This window comes from Rhinoraja longicauda, chromosome 10 (assembly GCF_053455715.1).
Source record: "Rhinoraja longicauda isolate Sanriku21f chromosome 10, sRhiLon1.1, whole genome shotgun sequence".
NCBI lineage: Eukaryota > Metazoa > Chordata > Chondrichthyes > Rajiformes > Arhynchobatidae > Rhinoraja > Rhinoraja longicauda.
This window is the reverse complement of record NC_135962.1, coordinates 41,071,175-41,084,040: the sequence shown is the minus strand read 5'-3', so window position 1 is coordinate 41,084,040 and position 12,866 is coordinate 41,071,175. Positions and strand designations below refer to the sequence as shown.

The following is a 12,866-nucleotide window of genomic DNA, read 5'->3' as shown; positions in this document are numbered from 1 at the left end:
TTCACTTAGCATTGTTGGGTAATTTTGTTTTTGTGAATGATTTGTTGCAATTTGAGAAAATCTTTGCAATGATTATATATTTAGAATGCTTTTTCAGTGAATTTTTGCTTATATAATATACAAGTATATGATTGTGATCACTGCCCATTAGGATGCAATACATTGAATCTATTTTCAACAAGCAAGTTTGTATATGCACCCTATAAAGTTATATAAATAAAATGCTAGGGCCTTACTTTCAATATAAGAAAAATGCAGTAAAATCCTTCAATTAGGAGAAAATATTGAACGATACTAGTATAACCCAATAAATTGGGCTCCAGCTGTGGGGAGAGAAATCATTTATAATGGTCATTGGCCTGAAGCATAAACCCTCCACAGATTTTGTTTAAACTGTTAAGTATTTACTTCCTATCCTCAATATTTGCATCCATTTTTAAACAGTATGGCAGCAGCTTTGTGTAGATTAGACATTAGCATTTCATCACTGCAACCTGTATATCAATGGAGATCAGACTAATGGATTGAAGGTGATAGGAGCAGAATTAAGCCATTCAGCCCATCAAGTCTACTCTGCCATTCAATCATGGCTGATCTATCTCTCCCTCCTAATCCCATCCTCCTGCCTTCTCCCCATAACCCCTGCACACATACTAATCAATTATCTATCTCTGCCTTAAAAATATCCATTGACTTGGCCTCCACGGCCTTTTGCGGCAAAGATTGAAGCTTATTTTGTCCAATTGTAAGGGTGTTGCATAACATGTAGAACCACAAAACCAGGACATACTTAAGAGTTAAATAATGTTTCGGAATGAAAAATAATATAATTGCAGGGGAGAACTCCAAGGCTTGCACTTAGGGATTAACATTGTAAAGATTGATACCGTTGACTGAATTAAGCCAAGACTCCAAAGACGGTTGAAGATACAATACAATATATCTTTATTGTCATTGTACAGGGGTACAACGAGATTGGGAATGCGCCTTCCATACGATGCAATAAATTAATTAGCCAATCAGTATAAATTTATACAACCCAATGAAACAAAATTAGAAACGGATTTAAAACAGCATAAAGTTCAAGTAGGTCTGTGCCGGTTCGCTGTGCGATGTGACCATCCGGCTCAGCAGGACCGGTCCATAGCAGCTATGGCCCTGGGGATGAAGTTGTTCCTGAGTCTGGACATGCGGGCGTAGAAGGCCTTGTAGCGTCTGCCCGATGGTAGAATTTCGAACAGACAATTGCAGGAGTGTGAGGAGTCTTTGTGAATGGTGGTGGCTTTTCTGAGGCATCGTGTGTTGTAGATGTCCTCCAAGGCTGGTAGCTGTGTTCCGATAGTCTTCTGAGCTCTATGGACTACCCGCTGAAGAGCTCTCCTCTCTGCCTCCGTGCAGCTGAGGTACCACACAGGGATGCCATGCGTTAGGATGCTCTCTATGGTGCAGCAGTAGAAGGTCGTCAGCAGCTGTTGGGGATACAAAGTATTCAATGGCATTGTTTAAAGATGAATAAGTAAAATTTCCTGCTTTCTCAGCTTTTACAAAGAAGGGTAAAATATTCAATTATTTAAAACAACCAGAAAATCCTGCAATGTCCCAGAGGTCTGGGAGTCTTTGTGGGGAATCAGAGTTATCAGTTCAGGTCGATACCTTTCATCAGAATTGAATTGTTAACACATTTTCTCTCTCATGCAGGTGCTGTCTTAAGTGATGGGATATAATATTTGTGTTTTAGATTTTCAGCTTCTGTTTTTTTTAAAAATTTAATTCACTGTAAATTTGAAATGTGGAAGTTGTTTCTTTAAATATTTTAAATTAATTTGTATTCAGATAACTTACAACTACTTCAACATTTCTGCAACAAAGCTCAATTCCTGAATGGAAAAGCCAAACAAGACATGACTGAGAAGCTTGCAGGTGAGGTATATTTCTCTTCAATTAGGAGTTTGCAGTTGCATTGGCTCCATAAAGTCTATTGTGGCAGTTTCTTTAAAGCACAATTATAACATGAAATCCCAACAATTTATTTCCACCAATGTCTTCAGATACAAAGCAGATATTATCGATCTATAAGCTGATAGTGGATACCTTGTTGAGATTGCAATATAGTGCAAGAGATGCTCATTATAAAAATGTGGATTAATTAAGGAAATTCAGTTTGTATTTCTGAAAAAAAGTTGTATACAAGGCTCTTCAAAAAGAGTAAATATGAACAAAACAGGAGACACCAAGATGGCGCCCAAGCCAGGTGACTACCTGTTGGTACCAGAAGTGGATCTGCAATCATTCATTACAATCGCTCCAATCTTTTCAACCTCAATTCCAACAGCAGCATTTCTTACTCTAACTATGCTCTTCTTAATCTCCTCTTGCACTAAATATTATTCCCTTTATCCTGTATCTGTACACTATGGACAACTTGATTGTAATCATGTACAGTCTTTCCACTAACTGGATAGCATGCAACGTAAAAGTTTTTCACTGTACCTCGGTACACGTGATGAAAAACTAAACTAAACTAAACAGCCATTTCGCCTGTGGACCTTGCTAGTTTAAAAAAAATCTACCCAGTGTGATCCAGTTTTTAGGTTTTGTGCATTGAATTATATCCAAATAAAATGTCTCATTTTTGCTTCTATTTCATTTCAGGCAGTGAATTTCAGAACCATGCCACAAACATGAGTGAAAGTACTTTTGCTCAACTCTTTGCCTTAATCTATGCTGCTCTTGTTAATGAGCGGTAAAAAGTGAACTCACCCCATTTATCCATTCTACCGGCCTGATTTTAAATACTTCAATTACATTTTCCATCGTCCTCTTCTAATACAAAGAAAACAAACTTAAATGAACAGTTTTTTCTCTCACAATTAAAATTCTCCAATCCTCTTATTCTCTTGTGTAACCTCCTGAGTGATGCCACATCTATACTCTAGGTGTGGAGTAAATGTTTAATATTGTTCAATAATGATCTCCCTGCAAATGTACTTTTTCTGAACAGGCTAATATTGCATATGCCTTAGAAAATGCTGGAAAAAACCCAGCAGGACAGGAATCACCAAAAAAAGGGAAACAGTTAACATTTCCAGTCTGTGACCTTTCATCAGCACTAGGAGAAAGAAAACAAGTTAGCTTTTAGTGGCTGAGAAGGAGGGGGAGGGAATGGTAGAACAAAGCAAATACAAGTAGGATTCCTACTAGTCCACCTTATCTGCCTTATCCACTTTTCCTATGTTTACACCCCAGCAATATGAACATTGACTTCTCTAACTTCAGATAGTTCCTCTGTCCCTCTCTTTCCCCTCCCCTTTCCAGTCCCACTAGTCTTCCTGTCTCCTATTACATCCTATCTTGTTCCGCCCCCTCCCCTGACATCAGTCTGAAGAAGGGTCTTGACACGAAATGTCACCCATTCCTTCTCTCCCAAGATGCTGCCTGAATCGCTGAGTTACTCCAGCATTTTGTGACCACCTTTTCTATGTAACCTATTACTGGAATCAATGGATGTTTAATCTTCTTTTACAGTTTATGGTATTCTGTAGTTCAATGTATATACTGTTGTCTTGAAAGCCCTCCCGATGTGCATTTCTGTTAATAAAGGATCTGAGGAGTTTGACTGACCAAGGTTGTGGGAATAGGTGATGGTTAAGTTACAGGAAAAGCATCCAGTAACCCAGATCATTGATCCAGTTTGATCCAGAGATGCAAGTTTGAATTCCAATCCTCAACTGGGGAATTTAAATTCCAGTAATTAAATATGGAATAGAAATTTATTATTAGTAATAGTGAAAGCCCAGCAAGTTCATGACTGCCTTTTTCACTCTTGCATCGGGAAAGGAAATCTGTCATCTTTACCTGGTCTAGCATTTATGTGAATCTTAAAGTTAGTTGCTTTCGGAGCCAATTAAGGGTAGACAATGAATGCTGGTGAAATTCACATCCCAGAAACAACTTAAAAACAAAATCATCACTTATGATACTATATCAAGCTGATAAGCAATTATATTGAATGCCTCACGGAATGTAACAAAGGGTTGATACATTGACTTCAAAATAAAGCTGTAATAACAGATTTACTCTTTCTATTTCAGATCTGGTGCCAGACCTATATATGCGGAAACCTCAAATTGTCGAGCAAAAGGTTTTACCGGTTTTGTGGCATCTTCTGGGAAATATGACAAACAGTGGTTCACTTCCTGGCAGTGGAGGAAACATTCGTATTGCTGCAGCTAAATTAGCAAAAGTTCTGTTTGGACACATGGGTCAAAGCTTAATTGATCAAGCTCCAACTCGGCCACCACAGATTTCAAAGACCTTACAAGGCCTGTTAGATTCCACTCCCTAAAACCAGAAAGTGCTTCAGTGACATTTTTAGTGAGAATAAGAGGGATTATATACAAATATTCCTATGTATCTCCACTTTTTCACATATCAAAGATTTTTTAGGACTGGAACAAATCTCTGCTCATATATATGGTGGAAGTTGTAATTGGATTCTAAATTCTGTAACTGTTGTAATATACAGTTTGGTTTCTGCAGTAGCCATGAGCAACATTTACACTAAAATCACTGCAGCTAATTTTGCACTTCTGTACAGTAGAATCTGAGGCATGTAACACTATATCACTGTATGGAAATTGTCATTTATTTTAAAGATGTAGTGCACATCAAATATATATGTTTCTATATTTGTAATCAAGTGTATAGTGTTAACTAATATACCTACTGATCTGTATTTAAGGCTATGTTTCTATATCATTGAAAACTGGGAGAGGGAGGAATATAATTGGTAGAATGTCTTGCTGGCAGAGTTGAATCAATGGTAATTTTATATTAGTTCTTCAAGATGAAAGTGTTGATCTCTCCAATTGTGTATTGTACAGTGTTAAGTTTTCTCTCGGTTGTACATTATTTCATTAGCTTGAAAGCTGAACATAAAATCCTCTTTTGCATTGTGTTTAAAATATGTTAACAAGGCATGACCAAGATCCCTGCAAGAAAAATATTTTTGTTACACATTCTAATGTATACACAGTTGTCTTAAAGCAACAGTGATAAATGTATATTCCATATTTTTCAGCATACAAAATCTCGCTTTTAACTAAAATTCTGTGAAATAATTACACTAAATTCCATTTATGTGAATGTACACACTGTTGACAATAGTGCCAGTACTCTTGTGCAGGCAAACATACCTGATTTTAGGCAAAATATTTAAAGGAAGTAAATGACTTTATTTGTTTAAATTCAGTATCTATGTTTGGTTATTTCTGGTATATTAATCAAATGCTTACTTCATTCCTTCATTTGCTGCAGTAGAGTTCAGTTAATTTCAGCAAAGAATAACAGTGCATTATCACAAGGGTGAGGCTAAATATATCTATGTTCATTAACATAAAAAGCTGGAGTAACTCTGCAGGATAGGCAGCATCTCTGGAGAGAAGGAATGGGTGACGCTTCGGGTTGAGACCCTTCTTCATCTATGTTCATACTTATGATGAAGGGTAAATGATCACACAATATTGAAGCTGAAGGTGCATTGCTGAAATACAGAGCTTCAACCTTTTTGTTTCACCATTCAAGAAAGATTAGCCACAAATGTATTCAAAATGTTCTGCACTAAAACTCAATGTGTCCCTTTCAAGGATGCTGGGACCATTTATGATTAAAATTGTTATTTTTGCTTTATTAAAGGCCCTCTAGATAAAGAAAAGGCCACCATAAGCAACTGACAATTAAATATATGTAGAGCATGATTCAGATATTGTTATTTGAGCCCTTTTGCTTAATGGCCAATAAGATGATTACTTAATACTCTATTAGTGTTGCTCTCTGGGCCAAATTATTTCCTAAAAGACAGGAGGCCAAATTGCTCAGTTGGAGATAGCTTTCACAATAAAGAAGCAACATTGTAAAGCTGCAATAATACTCTTCCTCTCTGCCAGCGCATTACCCCAATTCCATGCACTTTTATACACTGACTTTTTATGTGGAAACGTATTAAAGGCTTTTTTTAATTGAAATTCACCTTATTGATTCTACATGATACAGAAGGTATGTCAAGCACTATTTCTTTTCAGAAATCTATGTGAACCTTGTCTAATAACCCTGTTAATATTTTCCAAGATTCCTGTTATCGTGTCCTTTATAATATTCTCCAGCATTTTCCCTGCTACTGATGTAAGGTTAACCAGTCTTTCCTGTTTTCTCTCTTCGTCCTTTATAGTTATATTTGACACCCGCTTATCTGCAGGAACTATTCCATCACTTATAGAATTCGGGAAATAATAATCAATGCATCCACTGTTTCCATGGCCACTGCCTTTACAACTCTGAGATGCACATTATCAGGCCCTGGAGATTTATCAGATTTCAGGGCTACATTTTCAATTGATTCTTTATTTGTTAACATTTTTTTGGAAAGTTACTTGTGCATTATTCTGTGAGGCCAGACCCCAAGTATTTGCTTACTTGCACTTCCATTTGCTTTTTTTCCTATGAAGAATTCTCCAATTTCCGACTGCCTAGGATCTAAATCCAGATGCAATTCCTGGGATGAGTTCTGAAATTGTGCACCGATGAACTGGCCCCTGTCCTCGACATCTTCAATCTCTCACTTCAACAGCCTTCTGACCCCATTTACTTCAAGGAAGTCATCCAATAAATATAAATTGACTTCTCTCAATGACTACCGCCCAGTAGCTTTAACATTGGCCACCTGTCCGTGGGTGCGGGGGGAAGAGAGGGGAAGTTTTGTTGCCTCCATCACAGTGAGGGGGTGTTTGGAGTCACTGTGATGGATGTTTGTGTTGGGGTCGGGTGTCCTGTGTTTTTTTCTTTTTTGCTGTGTCTTGTGACTGCTGAAATTTTGATCGGTGTTGTGCCGAATGACAATAAAGTGTTGTTATGTATGTTGTTATGTTATGATGAAGTGCTTTGAAAGGTTGTAATGGCTCACATCCGTTGCAGTCTTCCAGTTGATCTAGACCATTAAAAATTTGCAGGCAGGAATAATAGGTCAATGGAGGATACCAAATCTATTGCATGGCATTCAGCAATGGATCACCTTGACAATAACATCACCAATGTCAGGATGCTGCAGTAAATATTTAGACGTTAGAAATTCAGTGCAGAAATAGATCTTTCAGCCAAAAGTGTCAGCACCGACAAGCAATCACCCCAAACCCTAACACTATCGTATGGACAAGGGACAATTTACATTTTTACCAAAGCCAATTAACCTACAAACCTCTACACCCCGGAGAAAACCCATACGGTCACTGGGAGAATGTACAAACTCCAAACAGACAGCACCCGTAGTCGGGATCGAACCTGTATCTCTGACACTGTAAGGCAGCAACTCTACCACTGTGCCACCCTTATAGATGGTTGACAGTTTCAAATGCTTGGGCATCCGTATCAACTGGTCCGTTCCCACTTATGTGGTGTTCACAAAAATGCATTAGAGAATTAATTTTAGATATCAGAAGATTCTCTCGAACTTCCACAGATGCACTATTAAAAAAAATAGGATGGAATGCATCTCCACCTTTTCTGGTAATTGCTCTGCTCTCATTATCACCTGAAATGGCAGAGACTGGTTAACACCGCCCAGCCCACCAGAGGTATGTCACTGCCTTTCTTCACTGTGTGTTGCATCAATATGGTTGGAAGTATCATCAAGGATCCTACCATCTTGCAATTTCCTTTTCTCTCTTCTACCTTCAGGGAATATACAGGAGCATGAAAGCGCAGACGTCCAGACTTAAGAGTAGCTTCTTCCCTATTGCTATCAGACTCTTGAACCAAGGATTTCTTTCACAAACTCTTACCAGGGGTGTTGCCAAGCACTGTTGCTCTTAACTCAATCTCATTCAGTCGTTATTGCACTTTAATTTTTTTTTGCGCTACAATGGATTGCACTGCAATCATGCACCATTCTGCTGTTTTGTACTCTGACCTTCATGTTACAGGGGATTTTCATTACCCCTAGTGTATTTGATAATAAACAAATCTGAATTAAACTATATATTTTTAGAAGACTTCAATCATCCATTTGTATGTTCCCTGTGAGTTATACTCATCTAATTTTGCTCATCAATTTCCATGTCCTCCCAATTATCTCATTTGCTTCAACATCAGGCTCCTCTCATTTGATTTCTCTTTGAATCTAATATCATTTTGTTTTACAAAAAAAGTCACACAATACTGGACTAACTCGACAAGTCAGGCAGCATCTTCAGGGGACATGAATAGATGATGATTCGGATCTGGACTCTTCTACAGTCCCAACTGCCACATGTGAAGATGAGAGCCCATGGTATCAAAGGGCAGATAGCAGGTTGGCTGGATGGCAGAAGGCAAAGAGTGGCAATAAAGGGGGCTTTTTCTGGTTGGCTGCCAGTGACTAGCGGAGTTCTGCAGGGGTCGGTGCTGGGACCGCTACACTTCACGATGTATATCAATGATTTGAATGAGGGGATTAAAGGCTTTGTGGTCAAATTTGCGGTTGATACAAAAATAGGTGGAGGAGCAGGTAGTGCAAATAAAGCTGGGACTGCAGAAGGACCTCGACAGGTTGTGGAGTCATGCATTTTGGTAGTAGGAATAAAGGCGTAGACTATTTTCTAAATGGAGAGAGAATCCAGAAAACGCAGGTGCAAAGGGACTTGGTAGTGCTGGTGCAGGTTTCCCAAAAAGTTAATCTGCAAGACAAATCAGCAGTAAAGAAAGCAAACGTAATGCTAGCATTTATTTCAAGAGGGCTTGTGTACAAAAACAGGGATGTAATGCTGAGGCTCTAAAAGATGCTGGTCAGGCCGCATTTGGAGTATTGTGAGCAATTATGGGCACCATATCTGAGGAAGGATGTGCTGGCCCTGGAGAGGGTCCAGATGAGGTTTACAAGAATGATCCAAGGAATGAGTGGGTTAACTTATGATGAGCGTTTGACAGCACTCTGTCCTGCCATTAACCCTCAAAGAACTCGAGCAGATTCGTCAGGCAAGATCTTCCTTTCACAAAACCATGCTGACTTCGGCCTATTTTATTGTGAATTTCTAAGTACTGCATAACCTCATCCTTTATAAATGACTCCAAAATCTTATCAACCACCAAAGTTAGGCTGGCCGGCCTATAGTTTCCGCTCTTTTGCTTTTCTCTCTTCTTGTATGGGGAGAAGGCAGGAACGGGGTACTGATTGAGAATGATCAGCCATGATCACATTGAATGGCGGTGCTGGCTCAAAGGGCCGAATGGCCTCCTCCTGCACCCTATTGTCTATTGTACAACTGAGTGATATTTGCAATTTTCCAATCTTCAGGAACCACTCCTAACCTTAGTGATTCTTGAAATATCACAACTAATGCCTCCACAATCTCTGAGGCTACTTCCTTCAGAACCCTGGGGTGCATTCCTTTCGGTCCAGGTGACTTATAAACCCTTTCTTAGCCCTTTCAGTTTTCCCAGCACCTTCTCTCTCCTAAGTAATCGCCACTCCACTAACTTCCACCCCCTGACTCTCTAGGATTGCACGCCCACTGCTGGTGCCTTCCACTGTGAAACGTCACCCATTCTTCTCTCCAGAGATGCTGCCAGACCCGCCGTCAACAATCGGCTGCCGAGCATCACGTGACAGGGTGCGGACGGTGAAGTCAGGGGTGGGCGGGGCTGTGTCATTGTGCGCCTGCGTGGCAGGAGGGCGGGCTGAAGCAGCAACGGCATTAACGGGCGGCAGTATGGCAGCGCGAGGTAAGTGTCGACGGTGAGACCGTGCGGGCGGTGGGGACGGAGTGGCATTGATGATGGCGCCGGCCCTTTCCTTAGACGTGCCCGTCGCTGTTCATTATAATCGTATCGTAGCTGCGCGCCGCTTTCGTGGCGGCCGGAGCCTGCGTTTTCAGGCCTAACGTTTCAACAGAGTTCCTCTTTTATCCCTGTGGGGTTTAAAAAAAAGCATCAGGCCTGGTGAGACCCGCCGGCCCCGAGCATCGGCCCACCCCGGTGCCGGACCCGCGGCGCCCAGCGCTGCAACGATGCCCTTCAATGGGGCGCGGCTGCGTCTAAAAATATAAGTCCCAAGCCCCCCGCTGGGGGCTGAGAATCATGGAGTCAGTCAGCTGGTTTTCAATGTGACTGTCAGAACACCTGTTCCCAAGAGTTTTGCATTTGTTTTAAATAGTTGAAAAGTCTAAACTTGGCTCCAGTTTCCACACAGTGAAGGTAGAGGAAACAACGTTTGGAGCGTGTTCTTTAGTTTTCAAGGCGTTCGCCGGATACGTGCGACTCTGCATACTTTGTGTACAGTATGCAAAACAAATAATTTCATTGACATGTAATGTATTTATCAATCATTCGATTAAGCTCTTGGACCCTTTTTATAATGGAGACCATAATGAGTTTGTCTACTGTCAGCTGTGATTCCATTCGTAAGACTTGGAGAGTTGTGGGTTCACACTCCAAACACAGAAAATTATGTTGACATTTTACTCGTTTATTAATATAAGCGCTACGTTTAACCGCATGATATCATATCATATCATATATCTACAGCCGGAAACAGGCCTTTTCGGCCCTCCAAGTCCGTGCCGCCCAGTGATCCCCGTACATTAACACTATCCTACACCCACTAGGGACAATTTTTACATTTACCCAGCCAATTAACCTACATACCTGAACGTCTTAGGGACAGTCCCCTATCCCTTTACTATATATCTGACTAGTTATCTACCGTACCACCAGTCCCATCTGTTTGGAGTCATCATTATTCCACCAAATCACTCCTTGGCTTTCATTAATGAAAACAGTTCCAGCCTTCCTAATTTATCCCTTTAACGATTATCCTTCATCCCTGGAACCATTCTTGATGATCTCTTCTGGACCTGTTCCATTGGCTTCACATTCTTTTACAATGTGGTGACTGGAATTGAACATAATACTCCAGTCAAGGCTGGGCCAGAGTTTTATAAAATATGCTGATTTTATATTGTTTTGTTATTTATAAACCCTAAAATTATATATGCCTCATTAAAGCTTTCTCAACCTGCCCTTTCAATGATTTGTGTACAGAAAGCCTCAGCGCCCTCTGCCTTGCATCTTTTCAAGAACAGTATATTTTATTCTATTTTACATTGTTCTACCAAAATATATCATCTCTTGTTTCCCTGTTAAACTTCATCTCTCAAGCATCTGCATATTTCATTAGCCTGTCTGTTTCCTGCTGTATTTATTAATATCCTACTCATAGTTCAACAATGGAAGCAAAGATCTTTCATTCTGTTCAAGTCCATTGCTCCTCCATAAATGCTCAAAATTTCAACATCATTTTCAGCATCGATGCTTTATTAAACAACCTTCATCAACATCATATGAATTGTGAAACAATGCTGTGTTAGTTTTTTGTTGTGCATTGGGAGGAATGGTAAATGTTCTATTTATAGTCATCCCCTGGGAAAATATATTTCTTTCGATTTTCATATAATTTTTTATATACAATCGTCCCCATAATTTTGTTCAGTTTGTTTACAAATGTTACTGTTTAAATCTACTGAATATCTTCATTGCTCCAAGAAAGATACATGATTAACAAAGATATTCAATATGCACTTCCCAATAAAGAATTTTGCACTCTAATTTGGCTAGCCGTTCATTTTCATTTAATGACTATTGCAAGGTTAGTATCAGAATTTCTAAAATTGCAGATAAAATGCATTTTCTTAATCAAAATTAAGCATCTGCATGCGGATAATGTTGAAGTGCTGGTTCCTGGTTGGAACGCACTTACATTGAAGCACTTTCATTAAAGAATTTTTTAAAATATTGCTTGAATTCCAACTCGGATTTAAGTTGGTTTATTTTTTTTCTGATGGGAGTCTTTAATGGCAGGTTTATATTTGTCAAGCAATGAAACTGAAAAAAACATGAATTTTAGGGAAATTGCTTTGAGGTACAATCAATATTTCTAATTTTCTATTTTTTATACTTTTAAGGCTTAAGTCAAACAGCATTGTCACAGAATGATGAACTTACTTTTATTGATGAAAGTGACTTTTGCAAAAGTATCTCCACAAGCAATTCTCTACCAGAAGAGATGCTCATGCCAAACACTCAGTCTTCTGAAACACTTGAGATCTTAACTTCTAATCCAGAAGCTGTACTAAGTGAAAATAAAGTTATTGGACAAGAAACCAGTCTGGAGCCCTTTACAAATTTGCCACATTCTTTAACAGTACAAGTGGAGTCACCTGAAGGTTCAACTTCAATGGACACTGAATCTCAAGCTGAGAATTCTTCACCTGATAGAACAGTGGAAGATTTAGAAAATGCAGGACTTAATGATTCTGAAATCCCCTTTCCTGACGAATATGAAAAGTTTTGGAAGGTGATTGAGGATAATCCCCAGGACTTCACAGGTTGGACATATTTGCTGCAATATGTAGAGCAGGAGGTGAGTAGAACATAAAATAATTGCTTCATCGATTTTCATCACTTCTAGAAAAGATGTGCTTAATGCAGTGGTGTGTTACGCTGAAAGCTGAATTATTTTGTTAACTGAATATTTATTGCTGGTGCAGTAACAATTTCTACCAATGATAAAATATTAGAGCTGAATGACCATCAGACTAGTCAATTCAACCATATGTTACTTAGGTGTACTCCATTTGCTTTTGTGTAATCTAATTTAAGAAGATTTACAATTAAGATTTAAGTCTGGTTCATTGCCAAATCCTTGAGTGCTAATTTCAACCAGAAAATAATGGAATCAGAGTAAATGTTGATTGCCTTCTGTGTTGTTTAGGTCATGTTGTATATTATTATTCAGTTTCAAGAGTTTAAAAAAAAAAAGGATTTTTCTTATTGCAAAATGA

The 12,866-nt window shown here is 39.1% G+C and overlaps 2 protein-coding genes across 5 annotated transcripts in view; both read left to right on the top strand.

Moving 5' to 3' along the window:
- The window catches only part of togaram1 (TOG array regulator of axonemal microtubules 1), a 71,325-nt gene extending 66,079 nt beyond the window's left edge, over nt 1-5,246 (top strand). Inside the window, exons 21-22 of the mRNA XM_078406720.1 lie at nt 1,834-1,920; nt 4,092-5,246. Coding sequence (XP_078262846.1) covers nt 1,834-1,920; nt 4,092-4,345 — 341 coding nt within the window. The 3' untranslated portion in view covers nt 4,346-5,246. The remainder of the gene's footprint in view (nt 1-1,833; nt 1,921-4,091) is intronic.
- Nucleotides 5,247-9,690: 4,444 nt separating this feature from the next.
- prpf39 (PRP39 pre-mRNA processing factor 39 homolog (yeast)) overlaps nt 9,691-12,866 on the top strand; it is a 30,354-nt gene continuing 27,178 nt past the window's right edge. For all 4 annotated transcript variants that reach the window (XR_013547745.1, XM_078406717.1, XM_078406719.1 and 1 more), the window contains exons 1-2: nt 9,691-9,750; nt 11,988-12,445. Coding sequence is in view for 3 of the 4 variants with exons in the window: in XM_078406717.1 (XP_078262843.1) it covers nt 9,738-9,750; nt 11,988-12,445 (471 nt within the window). In the remaining variant the exon portion in view is untranslated. The remainder of the gene's footprint in view (nt 9,751-11,987; nt 12,446-12,866) is intronic.